General features: G+C 48.6%; 1 protein-coding gene across 7 annotated transcripts in view; it reads left to right on the top strand.

Moving 5' to 3' along the window:
- The first annotated feature begins 3098 nt into the window (after positions 1 to 3098).
- HMGXB3 (HMG-box containing 3) overlaps positions 3099 to 15330 on the top strand; it is a 205552-nt gene continuing 193320 nt past the window's right edge. Inside the window, exons 1-2 of one of the 7 annotated variants that reach the window (XM_068278426.1) lie at positions 3099 to 3185; positions 13888 to 14029. In XM_068278426.1, coding sequence (XP_068134527.1) covers positions 3179 to 3185; positions 13888 to 14029 — 149 coding nt within the window. In that variant the 5' untranslated portion in view covers positions 3099 to 3178. The other 6 variants (XM_068278430.1, XM_068278428.1, XM_068278427.1 and 3 more) reach the window with 6 other exon arrangements.

The raw sequence follows: 15330 nt of genomic DNA, 5'->3' as shown, positions 1-15330 counted from the left end.
TCCAATTCCTCCATCACCAGCTGAATCACTCTTTCCTCGCCTTATGTCCCATGCTGGTTTACTGGTGCACAATCACTGTCTACCCCCCAATGTGCCAGGAAGAGACAGAGGAGGAGATGGTGAATCAAAACGCAATGGCTGCATAGGTGCTGGTTTCCACTGCACTTTGCACTTGTAGTTCCAGTAGTGGTTGGGGGGTGGTTATTGTAGCTGTAGGAAGTAGTCTAGCTAGTGAAGCCAGTAGGGGTTAGTGTAGCTAGGCAGTGTAGCTTTGATAGACAAGCCTGCACCATGGACACATAAAGTTTATATATATATATATATATATATATATATATATATATATAGCTGGATTTACCATAAGAAACTGTGTTCATGTGCCTACAGGCGCCTGATGATGGAAAGGCAACTCTCTCCCCTCCCCGAGTGCCTCTCTCCTTTCCTATGCAGAGTCCTGATGAGAATGTAAATGAGAGGTTCCTCACCTGGCTCTCTGCATTCCGCTGACCAGATCTCCCTTCAATCAGGGCTCCTCTAGCAACCTAATACTGCGGTTCCTCTAGCTACCTGATACTTGGGGCCACCTCTAGCTACTTAATACTGAGGGTACTTGTGGCTACCTAATGCTAAGGGTCACCTGTAGTAGCTGCCTATGATGGGCAAAGGAAGAAGTGACAGCCAGGGCAGCCAGAACTCTTGTGGTGCGGTTTGGTGGGGGTTATTATTATTATTTAGTATATATATGTAGCGCCGACATCTTCCGCAGCACTGTACAGAGCACAGAGTACGTTGTCTTGCCACTAACTGTCCCTCAGAGGGGCTCACAATCTAATCCTACCATAGTCACGTCGTGTATATATCGTAGTCTAGGGACAATTTTTGGGGAGAAGCCAATTAACCTATCTGTATGTTTTTGGGGATGTGGGAGGAAACGGGAGTACCCAGGGGAAACCCATGCATTTGATAAAATACTACAATTTGATGGTCAAATAAGACTGGTCATTAACCAGTTCGGCCTATCTGGACGAGCTTCCTCGTCCAGATAGGCACTGCTGCTGCCGCCGGCTGGTGCTCGCGATCGGGCGCGCCCCCCGCGCGTGCTCCCGCTGCCCACCGCTAACCCCCTGATCAGTGAATGGGAATATAATTCCCATTTACCGATCTAACTTCCCCGCAGAAATACTGACACTTTCTCTCCAGAGAGCGCGGTATTTCTGCCCCCAGAAAACTTCTCCCCAGCATTTTAGTTCCTGGTTGCGAGATCGTTCGCATCCAGGACTTTTTTCACTGTGGCCAAATAGTAAACTGCACCCACATACATTTTTAATAAAAAAAAAATATTATTTTACATTTAAAATTAGCAGTTTCCCTTCCACACCAGAAATTACCCACATACACTTTTTTTTTATTAAAAAAAAATAAAAAATACAATAAAAAACAAACAAAAACAACATAAATAGTTACCCAAGGGTCTGAACTTTTTAAATATGCATGTCAAGAGAATATGTTATTATAATATTTAAAATTATAAGCGTATAAATAGTGATGGACGCAAATTGAAAAAATGCACCTTAATTTCTAAATGAAATATCGGCACCATAAATTGTGATAGGGACATCGTTTAAACGGTGTAATAACCGGGACAGATGGGCAAATAAAATACATGAGTTTTAATTACGGTAGCCTATATTAATTTCAAACTATAATGGCCAAAAACTGAGAAATAATGATTTTTTTTCATTTCTTTCTTAATCTTCCTGTTAAAATAGATTTAGAAAAAAATAATTCTTAGTAAAATGTACCCCCCAAAGAAAGCCTAATTAGTGGCGTAAAAAACAAGATATAGATCAATTCATTGTGATAAGTAGCAATAAAGTTATAGGCGAATGAATGGGAGGTGAACGTTGCTCGGATGCATGAGATTTTCGGACTGCAGTGCTGAACCGGTTAATCACACCTAGTGCTAACCTAAAAAAAAAAAACCAGATCTGATGATGTATGCCAATTGGTTGGTACAGGTCATCAGGCTACAGAGTCTGACAAATTGTGTGTGTGTGTGTTTACATCTATATAATATTATTAGAGTCTTGGTCCCTGACACAATGCAAAAGGAAATTAATGAAATGCTGTCGGCATACCTACATTGTTGGCAGGGACTAACATTTAGGGCTCATTTCCACTATTGCGAATTCGCATGCGTTTTTCCGCATGCAAATTCACATAGCAATACAAGTGAATGGGACTGTTTCCACTTGTCAAAATTTCTTTGCGTTTTTCTGTGAAGAAAAAATTTGCATGGCAGAGCCATCAGAATTCGCATATTGCATACCGCTATGCGAATCGCATACAATGTATTTAATAGGAAATTCGCATGAGGTTTGGGTATGCGAATTCGCATAGAAACAATCGAAAAGCACACCAGCACTGCCATGGTTAAATTCGCATACATTGTCATCCATGCGAATTTTTACCGCGGCGATTCGCACCGCACAAATGGAAATGCAGCCTCAGGCATTCCTCAACACATTGACATACATTGCATTGTGATGTAATATGTTATGGTTATATTTATGTATTTGTATGGATATATTTATATCAGAGCTGGGACAAGGTCCTTCAGCACCCAAGGCTGAGACACCAAAGTGCGCCCCACACACTGATTGCTACTAGACTAAGAGGGCCACAGGGCCCCCAACCTCCCTAATACCTTAATCTCTAGTTATCTCACTTGCAGTCACTGCCATGTATCCCCTTTTCTTATTTCTTTCTGCTTCATACACAATTAGGAATGACAGCTGAATGAATTGTGCACCCCCTCCTACACTGCGCCCTGAGGCTGGAGCCTCTCCAGCCTATGCCTCGGCCTGGCCCTGATTTATATAATATATATATCTGTATGTATGTATATCAAAAAAGTCACTGTATGCAAAAATGATGAGGTATGCTATTGTGTTGTGACAACATGTAGTCCTTCATACTTAGGCTTTCCCATTGTGATGTACGTTAGTTTATGACTACAATAGCACTCGTGTGTTCATATGTCCAGTTTGCATTTTTAAACGTTCCTCGCTGTATGCTGTTTTGTTTGTTGGTCTGAACTGACACACACGTCACTTCCGTATGCTGGATTGTCGGGACATCCTATCTAGTTGGAACACTGGTGTGAGGAGCAGGACACATGGGAGGTGATTATATAGCTGCAGGTTATGGATGGAGTGACGTCACAGCGCTCCGCTCTACTCCGGACACACGTGCCTAATAGCCGCGCTGTGATTGGCTGCCGCTCCTGCATTCCCCGCTCCCATTGGTCGCTCCGCCCCGCAGTGCGGCCGCCATCTTGGAGAAGGCATGGAGGAGAGGAGGTGATTTCCTCGGCGGCGCTCGGCCGGGGCTGCAGGTGAGGGGAGAGGAGGAGGCCGCGGGGCCCGGTGGGTGTGTGCGGAGCTCGGGGGACACCTGGAGGGGGCTGCGGCCACCGCCGGGGGGAGCTCCGGCCCTCACTCAATAACCCGCCCGCTCATTGGCCGCTGCTGCGGAGTCACTATGGAGAGACATGAGCGGGGGGCGGGGCTGCGGGATCTGCCGAGGAGGGGGCGGGGCTCCAGTACATACCAGCTGCTGGCTGACACTCTTGCTTCCTCTCCATAGCAACCAGTCATTCAGGGGAGGAGCCCTCATACAGGATATAGCAGCTGCTGGAGTCATGTGCTTGTTGTCCCTAGCAACCAGTCATTCAGGGGAGGAGCCCACATACAGGATATAGCGGCTGCTGCAGTCATGTGCTTGTTGTCCCTAGCAACCAGTCATTCAGGGGAGGAGCCCTCATACAGGATATAGCAGCTGCTGGAGTCATGTGCTTGTTGTCCCTAGCAACCAGTCATTCAGGGGAGGAGCCCTCATACAGGATATAGCAGCTGCTGGAGTCATGTGCTTGTTGTCCCTAGCAACCAGTCATTCAGGGGAGGAGCCCACATACAGGATATAGCGGCTGCTGGAGTCATGTGCTTGTTGTCCCTAGCAACCAGTCATTCAGGGGAGGAGCCCTCATACAGGATATAGCAGCTGCTGGAGTCATGTGCTTGTTGTCCCTAGCAACCAGTCATTCAGGGGAGGAGCCCACATACAGGATATAGCAGCTGCTGGAGTCATGTGCTTGTTGTCCCTAGCAACCAGTCATTCAGGGGAGGAGCCCTCATACAGGATATAGCAGCTGCTGGAGTCATGTGCTTGTTGTCCCTAGCAACCAGTCATTCAGGGGAGGAGCCCACATACAGGATATAGCGGCTGCTGGAGTCATGTGCTTGTTGTCCCTAGCAACCAGTCATTCAGGGGAGGAGCCCACATACAGGATATAGCGGCTGCTGCAGTCATGTGCTTGTTGTCCCTAGCAACCAGTCATTCAGGGGAGGAGCCCTCATACAGGATATAGCAGCTGCTGGAGTCATGTGCTTGTTGTCCCTAGCAACCAGTCATTCAGGGGAGGAGCCCACATACAGGATATAGCGGCTGCTGGAGTCATGTGCTTGTTGTCCCTAGCAACCAGTCATTCAGGGGAGGAGCCCACATACAGGATATAGCAGCTGCTGCAGTCATGTGCTTGTTGTCCCTAGCAACCAGTCATTCAGGGGAGGAGCCCTCATACAGGATATAGCAGCTGCTGGAGTCATGTGCTTGTTGTCCCTAGCAACCAGTCATTCAGGGGAGGAGCCCACATACAGGATATAGCAGCTGCTGGAGTCATGTGCTTGTTGTCCCTAGCAACCAGTCATTCGGGGGAGGAGCCCACGTACAGAATATAGCGGCTGCTGCAGTCATGTGCTTGTTGTCCCTAGCAACCAGTCATTCAGGGGAGGAGCCCACATACAGGATATAGCAGCTGCTGGAGTCATGTGCTTGTTGTCCCTAGCAACCAGTCATTCAGGGGAGGAGCCCACATACAGGATATAGCGGCTGCTGCAGTCATGTGCTTGTTGTCCCTAGCAACCAGTCATTCAGGGGAGGAGCCCTCATACAGGATATAGCAGCTGCTGCAGTCATGTGCTTGTTGTCCCTAGCAACCAGTCATTCAGGGGAGGAGCCCACATACAGGATATAGCGGCTGCTGCAGTCATGTGCTTGTTGTCCCTAGCAACCAGTCATTCAGGGGAGGAGCCCACATACAGGATATAGCGGCTGCTGCGGTCATGTGCTTGTTGTCCCTAGCAACCAGTCATTCAGGGGAGGAGCCCACATACAGGATATAGCGGCTGCTGCAGTCATGTGCTTGTTGTCCCTAGCAACCAGTCATTCAGGGGAGGAGCCCACATACAGGATATAGCGGCTGCTGCAGTCATGTGCTTGTTGTCCCTAGCAACCAGTCATTCAGGGGAGGAGCCCACATACAGGATATAGCGGCTGCTGCGGTCATGTGCTTGTTGTCCCTAGCAACCAGTCATTCAGGGGAGGAGCCCTCATACAGGATATAGCGGCTGCTGGAGTCATGTGCTTGTTGTCCCTAGCAACCAGTCATTCAGGGGAGGAGCCCACATACAGGATATAGCGGCTGCTGCAGTCATGTGCTTGTTGTCCCTAGCAACCAGTCATTCGGGGGAGGAGCCCACGTACAGAATATAGCGGCTGCTGCAGTCATGTGCTTGTTGTCCCTAGCAACCAGTCATTCAGGGAGGCGCCCACATACAGGATATAGCGGCTGCTGCAGTCATGTGCTTGTTGTCACTAGCAACCAGTCATTCAGGGGAGGAGCCCACATACAGGATATAGCGGCTGCTGCAGTCATGTGCTTGTTGTCCCTAGCAACCAGTCATTCAGGGGAGGAGCCCACATACAGGATATAGCGGCTGCTGCGGTCATGTGCTTGTTGTCCCTAGCAACCAGTCATTCAGGGGAGGAGCCCTCATACAGGATATAGCAGCTGCTGGAGTCATGTGCTTGTTGTCCCTAGCAACCAGTCATTCAGGGGAGGAGCCCACATACAGGATATAGCGGCTGCTGCAGTCATGTGCTTGTTGTCCCTAGCAACCAGTCATTCAGGGGAGGAGCCCTCATACAGGATATAGCGGCTGCTGCAGTCATGTGCTTGTTGTCACTAGCAACTAGTCATTCAGGGGAGGAGCCCACATACAGGATATAGCGGCTGCTGCAGTCATGTGCTTGTTGTCCCTAGCAACCAGTCATTCAGGGGAGGAGCCCACATACAGGATATAGCGGCTGCTGCAGTCATGTGCTTGTTGTCCCTAGCAACCAGTCATTCAGGGGAGGAGCCCTCATACAGGATATAGCAGCTGCTGGAGTCATGTGCTTGTTGTCCCTAGCAACCAGTCATTCAGGGGAGGAGCCCACATACAGGATATAGCGGCTGCTGCAGTCATGTGCTTGTTGTCCCTAGCAACCAGTCATTCAGGGGAGGAGCCCTCATACAGGATATAGCGGCTGCTGCAGTCATGTGCTTGTTGTCACTAGCAACTAGTCATTCAGGGGAGGAGCCCACATACAGGATATAGCGGCTGCTGCAGTCATGTGCTTGTTGTCCCTAGCAACCAGTCATTCAGGGGAGGAGCCCACATACAGGATATAGCGGCTGCTGCAGTCATGTGCTTGTTGTCCCTAGCAACCAGTCATTCAGGGGAGGAGCCCACATACAGGATATAGCGGCTGCTGGAGTCATGTGCTTGTTGTCCCTAGCAACCAGTCATTCAGGGGAGGAGCCCTCATACAGGATATAGCAGCTGCTGGAGTCATGTGCTTGTTGTCCCTAGCAACCAGTCATTCAGGGGAGGAGCCCACATACAGGATATAGCGGCTGCTGCAGTCATGTGCTTGTTGTCCCTAGCAACCAGTCATTCAGGGGAGGAGCCCTCATACAGGATATAGCAGCTGCTGGAGTCATGTGCTTGTTGTCCCTAGCAACCAGTCATTCAGGGGAGGAGCCCACATACAGGATATAGCGGCTGCTGCAGTCATGTGCTTGTTGTCCCTAGCAACCAGTCATTCAGGGGAGGAGCCCACGTACAGGATATAGCGGCTGCTGCAGTCATGTGCTTCCTCTCCATAGCAACCAGTCATTCAGGGGAGGAGCCCACATACAGGATATAGCGGCTGCTGCGGTCATGTGCTTGTTGTCCCTAGCAACCAGTCATTCAGGGGAGGAGCCCTCATACAGGATATAGCAGCTGCTGGAGTCATGTGCTTGTTGTCCCTAGCAACCAGTCATTCAGGGGAGGAGCCCACATACAGGATATAGCAGCTGCCTGAGTCATGTGCTTGTTGTCCCTAGCAACTAGTCATTCAGGGGAGGAGCCCACATACAGGATATAGCGGCTGCTGCAGTCATGTGCTTGTTGTCCCTAGCAACCAGTCATTCAGGGGAGGAGCCCACATACAGGATATAGCAGCTGCTGGAGTCATGTGCTTGTTGCCCATAGCAACCAGTCATTCAGGGGAGGAGCCCACATACAGGATATAGCGGCTGCTGCAGTCATGTGCTTGTTGTCCCTAGCAACCAGTCATTCAGGGGAGGAGCCCTCATACAGGATATAGCAGCTGCTGCAGTCATGTGCTTGTTGTCCATAGCAACCAGTCATTCAGGGGAGGAGCCCACATACAGGATATAGCGGCTGCTGCAGTCATGTGCTTCCTCTCCATAGCAACCAGTCATTCAGGGGAGGAGCCCACATACAGGATATAGCAGCTGCTGCAGTCATGTGCTTGTTGTCCCTAGCAACCAGTCATTCAGGGGAGGAGCCCTCATACAGGATATAGCGGCTGCTGCAGTCATGTGCTTGTTGTCACTAGCAACCAGTCATTCAGGGGAGGAGCCCACATACAGGATATAGCGGCTGCTGCAGTCATGTGCTTGTTGTCCCTAGCAACCAGTCATTCAGGGGAGGAGCCCACATACAGGATATAGCAGCTGCTGGAGTCATGTGCTTGTTGTCCCTAGCAACCAGTCATTCAGGGGAGGAGCCCACATACAGGATATAGCGGCTGCTGCAGTCATGTGCTTGTTGTCCCTAGCAACCAGTCATTCAGGGGAGGAGCCCTCATACAGGATATAGCAGCTGCTGGAGTCATGTGCTTGTTGTCCCTAGCAACCAGTCATTCAGGGGAGGAGCCCACATACAGGATATAGCAGCTGCTGGAGTCATGTGCTTGTTGTCCCTAGCAACCAGTCATTCAGGGGAGGAGCCCACATACAGGATATAGCGGCTGCTGCAGTCATGTGCTTGTTGTCCCTAGCAACCAGTCATTCAGGGGAGGAGCCCACATACAGGATATCGCGGCTGCTGCAGTCATGTGCTTCCTCTCCATAGCAACCAGTCATTCAGGGGAGGAGCCCACATACAGGATATAGCAGCTGCTGCAGTCATGTGCTTGTTGTCCCTAGCAACCAGTCATTCAGGGGAGGAGCCCTCATACAGGATATAGCAGCTGCTGGAGTCATGTGCTTGTTGTCCCTAGCAACCAGTCATTCAGGGGAGGAGCCCACATACAGGATATAGCGGCTGCTGCAGTCATGTGCTTGTTGTCCCTAGCAACCAGTCATTCAGGGGAGGAGCCCACATACAGGATATAGCGGCTGCTGCAGTCATGTGCTTCCTCTCCATAGCAACCAGTCATTCAGGGGAGGAGCCCACATACAGGATATAGCAGCTGCTGCAGTCATGTGCTTGTTGTCCCTAGCAACCAGTCATTCAGGGGAGGAGCCCTCATACAGGATATAGCAGCTGCTGCAGTCATGTGCTTGTTGTCCATAGCAACCAGTCATTCAGGGGAGGAGCCCACATACAGGATATAGCGGCTGCTGCAGTCATGTGCTTGTTGTCCATAGCAACCAGTCATTCAGGGGAGGAGCCCACGTACAGGATATAGCAGCTGCTGGAGTTATGTGCTTGTTGTCCCTAGCAACCAGTCATTCAGGGGAGGAGCCCACATACAGGATATAGCGGCTGCTGCAGTCATGTGCTTGTTGTCCCTAGCAACCAGTCATTCAGGGGAGGAGCCCACATACAGGATATAGCAGCTGCTGCAGTCATGTGCTTGTTGTCCCTAGCAACCAGTCATTCAGGGGAGGAGCCCACATACAGGATATAGCAGCTGCTGCAGTCATGTGGTTGTTGTCCCCAGCAACCAGTCATTCAGGGGAGGAGCCCACATACAGGATATAGCAGCTGCTGCAGTCATGTGGTTGTTGTCCCCAGCAACCAGTCATTCAGGGGAGGAGCCCACATACTGGATATAGCAGCTGATGCAGTCATGTGCTTGTTGTCCATAGCAACCAGTCATTCAGGGGAGGAGCCCACATACAGGATATAGCGGCTGCTGCAATCATGTGCTTGTTGTCCATAGCAACCAGTCATTCAGGGGAGGAGCCCACATACAGGATATAGCAGCTGCTGTAGTCATGTGCTTGTTGTCCCCAGCAACCAGTCATTCAGGGGAGGAGCCCACATACAGGATATAGCGGCTGCTGCAGTCATGTGCTTGTTGTCCATAGCAACCAGTCATTCAGGGGAGGAGCCCACATACAGGATATAGCGGCTGCTGCAGTCATGTGCTTCCTCTCCATAGCAACCAGTCATTCAGGGGAGGAGCCCACATACAGGATATAGCGGCTGCTGCAATCATGTGCTTGTTGTCCATAGCAACCAGTCATTCAGGGGAGGAGCCCACATACAGGATATAGCGGCTGCTGCAGTCATGTGCTTGTTGTCCATAGCAACCAGTCATTCAGGGGAGGAGCCCACATACAGGAGATAGCAGCTGCTGCAGTCATGTGCTTGTTGTCCATAGCTACCAGTCATTCAGGGGAGGAGCCCACATACAGGATATAGCAGCTGCTGGAGTCATGTGCTTGTTGTCACTAGCAACCAGTCATTCAGGGGAGGAGCCCACATACAGGATATAGCAGCTGCTGGAGTCATGTGCTTGTTGTCCCTAGCAACCAGTCATTCAGGGGAGGAGCCCACATACAGGAGATAGCGGCTGCTGCAGTCATGTGCTTGTTGTCCATAGCAACCAGTCATTTACATGCAGCGTTCAGGGTGATTGAAGGACACATCCAAGGAACTGTTGTAAAATAAAAAAGAAAACATCCAGTTACCTGGGGCTTCCTCCAGCTTTCCTGCAAACCTCCAGACTCTTCAGTGTATTTTGAAAGCACACCTTAAAGGGCAACTGAAGTGAGAGGAATATGGAGGCTGTCACATTTATTTCCTCTTAAAGGACCACTATCGCGAAAAAAGTAGGCAGTTAAAAAATGTGACAGATGACAGGTTTTGGGCTAGTCCATCTCCTCATAGGGTATTCTCAGGGCTTTCTTTGTTTTCAACAGCATTTCCTGAACAGCAGTTTAACTGCCAAAATAGCAAGATACCAGCCGGCCTCCCTAATCACTTGCACACTATTATGTCACTTAGATTTTACAACTGTTGTTCAGGAAATGCTGTTGAAAACAAAGAAAGCCCTGAGAATACCCTATGAGGAGATGGACTAGCCCAAAACCTGTCATCTGTCACATTTTTTAACTGCCTACTTTTTTCGCGATAGTGGCCCTTTAAACAATACCAGTTGCCTGGCAGCCCTGTTGGTCTATTTGGCTACAGCAGTGTCTGAATCACACTCCTGAAACAAGCATGCAGCTAATCTAGTCACACTTTAGTCAGAAACACCTGATCTGCTGTATGCTTGTTCAGGGGCTATGGCTAAATGTATTAGAGGCAGAGGATCAGCAGGGCTGCCAGGCAACTGGTATTGTTAAAAAGAAAATAAATATGTCAGCCTCCATATCCCTCTTGCTTCAGTTGTTGCATGGCAGCCCTGCTGATCTCTCTGGCTGCAGTAGTGTCTGAATAACACCAGGAACAAGCATGCAGCAAATCTAGTCAGATCTGACAATAATGCCAGAAAGTAATATAAGAAAGAGGAAAGAAGGGGATATAAGACGTCAAGTTCAAAAATGAGAAAAACTTTATTGAGAAGCTTTAAAACAGACACCAAGTCACACTAATGAAAAGCAGTAAAATCACAGGATTAAAGCTCAAGCGGGTCTCCAGCAACCTCCAGTCTGGGGTCTCCCATTCACACCTTCACACACCAGCATCATACAGGCTCTACACCCTGAGGAAGGCCATGATTGGCCGAGACATGTAGGTGGGCGGAGCCTAAAGACGCCTGACCTATCCACCTTCACACACCAGCATCATACAGGCTCTACACCCTGATGAAGGCCATGATTGGCCGAGACATGTAGGTGGGCGGAGCCTAAAGACGCCTGACCTATCCACCTTCACACACCAGCATCATACAGGCTCTACACCCTGAGGAAGGCCATGATTGGCCGAAACATGTAGGTGGGCGGAGCCTAAAGACGCCGGACCTATCCACCTTCACACACCAGCATCATACAGGCTCTACACCCTGAGGAAGGCCATGATTGGCCGAAACATGTAGGTGGGCGGAGCCTAAAGATGCCTGACCTATCCACCTTCACACACCAGCATCATACAGGCTCTACACCCTGAGGAAGGCCATGATTGGCCGAAACATGTAGGTGGGCGGAGCCTAAAGATGCCTGACCTATCCACCTTCACACACCAGCATCATACAGGCTCTACACCCTGAGGAAGGCCATGATTGGCCGAAACATGTAGGTGGGCGGAGCCTAAAGACGCCGGACCTATCCACCTTCACACACCAGCATCATACAGGCTCTACACCCTGAGGAAGGCCATGATTGGCCGAAACATGTAGGTGGGCGGAGCCTAAAGATGCCTGACCTATCCACCTTCACACACCAGCATCATACAGGCTCTACACCCTGAGGAAGGCCATGATTGGCCGAAACATGTAGGTGGGCGGAGCCTAAAGACGCCGGACCTATCCACCTTCACACACCAGCATCATACAGGCTCTACACCCTGAGGAAGGCCATGATTGGCCGAAACATGTAGGTGGGCGGAGCCTAAAGACGCCGGACCTATCCACAGCCTTGTCCCACGCTGATCTCCGCCTAGCAACTGTGGAAACGCCCACAGGGGATCGCCTTCCGTGCACACAGCCAGCAGGTGCATCCAAAAGTGTGAGTACTCATATCCAAAGGCAAGTTAGGATTGCGGTGAGTGGAATCAAGTAGGGCAAGCAATCTCGGACTGCCTGGTTTACACTGTGCTGCGTGTAGCATGACTGTTGTTGTATGTCACCATGCTCAGCTAAATCCTGCAAGACGCTAAGCTAATCTAATGTGCTATGAACTATGCGCTAAGCCTGTATGCAACTCTCATGTATTGGCTAACTCAGATGCCTACTAACAACTAAAGGCTTCATATGCTGAACTTACCACCATTGCAGTACGATGAGCGCTGTTTGAATTAGATTTTTGAGCTGCTTGAACTTTCTAAGCTTTGATGATCTGGATTGTGTACATCCATATATATATATATATATATATATATATATATATATATATATATATATATATATATATATATATATATACAATGGATCTTTCCCATCTCAGTCACCACATGCAATCAGATGTTTGGCATTAATGCCTGTGTAGTACACAATGTTTGTGCTGTGCCGTGTATGATGCTGCTGTGTGAAGGTGGATAGGTCAGGCGTCTTTAGGCTCCGCCCACCTACATGTTTCGGCCAATCATGGCCTTCCTCAGGGTGTAGAGCCTGCATGATGCTGGTGTGTGAAGGTGTGAATGGGAGACCCCAGAGTGGTGGTTGCTGGAGACCCAGGTGAGCTTTAATCCTGTGATTTTAGTGTTTTTCATTAGTGTGACTTGGTGTCTGTTTTGAAGCTTCTCAATAAAGTTTTTTCTAATTTTTGAACTTGAAGTCTTATATCCCCTTCTTTCCTCTTTCTTATATTAGTTCATATCACTAGTTGGAGACCCAACAACAAATGTATCATACGGTATGCAGAGGTGTGTGACGCTCAACTACCTGTGTGAACGTTTGCTATCAAAAAAGAGAGAAGACTTTTTTCTTTAAGTTTTGGGAATAATGTCAGAGCACCTGATCTGCTGCATGCTTGTTCAGGGGCTATGGCTAAAAGTACTAGAGGCAGAGGATCAGCAGGATGGCCAGGCAACTGGTATTGCTTAAAAGGGAATAAATATGGCAGCCTCCATATTCCTCTCTCTTCAGTTGTCCTTTAATTAAAGTGGACCTGATCTCAGAATTTCCTCTCTGCTCTACAAGCAACAGATATAATAACCTTTAAATTAAAAAAAAAAAAAAACAACCTTTTCTTTATTACAGCTGATACACAACTTAAAATAAATATGTGGTGTGTCTACTTCCTGCTTTCATGGAAGCAGACATAAGGTTAACATCCTGTGTTTACAAATAAGCTGCTCTGCTGAGGCAACAGATATTCCTCAGCTGACACAGCTGGGAGATCAAATTACAACTTGTGATTAGTCACAGATGAGGAGGAAGTAGACAGGCTAAACTCTCTACATACATACAGGGTGCATGTTCAGGTTCACTTGAAGTGAGAGGGATATGGAAGCTGACATATTTATTTCCTTTTAAACAATGCATATTGCTTGGCTGTCTTGCTGATCCTCTGCCTGTAATCATAGACCCCCGGAAGAAGCATGCAGCAGATCAGGTGTTTCTGACTGAAGTCTGACTAGATTAGCTGCTTGCGTGTTTCTGGTGTGGGATTCAGACACTACTGACCTTTCATTCTTTCTGTATATTGATGAAGAAATGATGTTGTGACGTTCCCGTGTGACGTTCCCGTGTGACGTTCCCGTGTGACGTTCCCGTGTGACGTTCCCGTGTGACGTTCCCGTGTGACGTTCCCGTGTGACGTTCCCGTGTGTCGTTCCCGTGTGACGTTCCCGTGTGACGTTCCCGTGTGTTATTCAGGGATGGACGACCCTTTCGATGGCAATGAGGTAACAGTGGAGTCTGAAGAGATGGAGGGAACTTACGTGCCTGCAAAGCCCCCACTGAAGAAGAAGAAATACAGAGGATGTACGGACCATGGCGAAGCTGTGAGGAAACCCAGGTATGTGAGGAAACCCAGGTAACATGACTAGAGCAAAGCACAGGACTTCTGCCCAGTGATAGTAATACAGAGGATGTGAGGAAACCCAGATATGTGAGGAAACCCAGGTAACAGGACCAGTGATAGTAATACAGAGGAACATGGCGATGCTGTAAGGAAACACAGGCATGTGAGGAAACCCAGGTATGTGAGGAAACCCAGGTAACAGGACTAGAGCAGAGCACAGGACTTCTCCCCAATGATAGTAATACAGAGGAACATGGCGATGCTGTAAGGAAACCCAGGTATGTGAGGAACCCCAGGTATGTGAGGAACCCCAGGTATGTGAGGAACCCCAGGTATGGGAGGAACCCCAGGTATGGGAGGAACCCCAGGTAACAGGACTAGAGCAGAGCACAGGACTTCTGCCCAGTGATAGGAATGCGGGAGAGATCTTGCCAGGCACTATACTAATGCTTTGTCATGCTGAAAACCCAGGAGGCTTTGCGTAACTCAGAGCCTGTATACTCCTCATTATTATTTGTTCCAGCATACATGGTCTTTTCTACCTTCCTGGTTATTTTCCATCTCAGCCTTTTTTCTATAGACGGTTATAAAGTGATATGAAACCCAACATTTCATTTCTGCTCTAAATCATTAAACACAATGTTAGAATTTAAGTATTATATGATTGAAGTTGTAGGCCTTAGTTAGTTGAACTGAGGTTAGGTAAAAGACTTGATTTGCAGAGTCTCCCTTTAAGCAGAGTTTCTCGGAGAAGAAATGATGCAATCATGTACAAGGAACCTGTTCCTTGTGGAAGGCCACATAAGGGGTTATCAGGTCTAAGGTCTAACTGCCCCGACCGTTCGACGACATAAACAAAGCCGATATTTACAAAACATTGCATTCTTTGCAAATAGGTTATAAAGCAATGGAATATTAATGAGGTGGGTCGCATGCCCATGCCCGCCAATTGTAGGCTTGGGGGTATGGCTCAGATGATGTCACATTTAACTCTTTCCTGGTCGGTAGTTGCCGGCCTACGGAGAGGCACTTCTGCTTCCTGTGACTGCTGACTTCAACCCTTTACTTTTATGTCTTGTCGTTTTATCTAACTGTATGCTGTATATAGAATGTAGTACAGATGGAACGTAGTCTAGATGGAACATACCTGGTTGCCATGCAATGGAACCAACAAGCTGTAACGCAACAGACTTACAACAGAACAATCTGCTTCGCTAAGATCTAACCACATGTACTGTATATCTGCTGACTGAATAAACTCCTAAACTTTGAGGACGCCTAAGAAGTTCTATCTA

Source organism: Hyperolius riggenbachi, chromosome 3 (assembly GCF_040937935.1).
Source record: "Hyperolius riggenbachi isolate aHypRig1 chromosome 3, aHypRig1.pri, whole genome shotgun sequence".
NCBI lineage: Eukaryota > Metazoa > Chordata > Amphibia > Anura > Hyperoliidae > Hyperolius > Hyperolius riggenbachi.
This window is presented reverse-complemented; position numbering and strand designations above follow the sequence as displayed.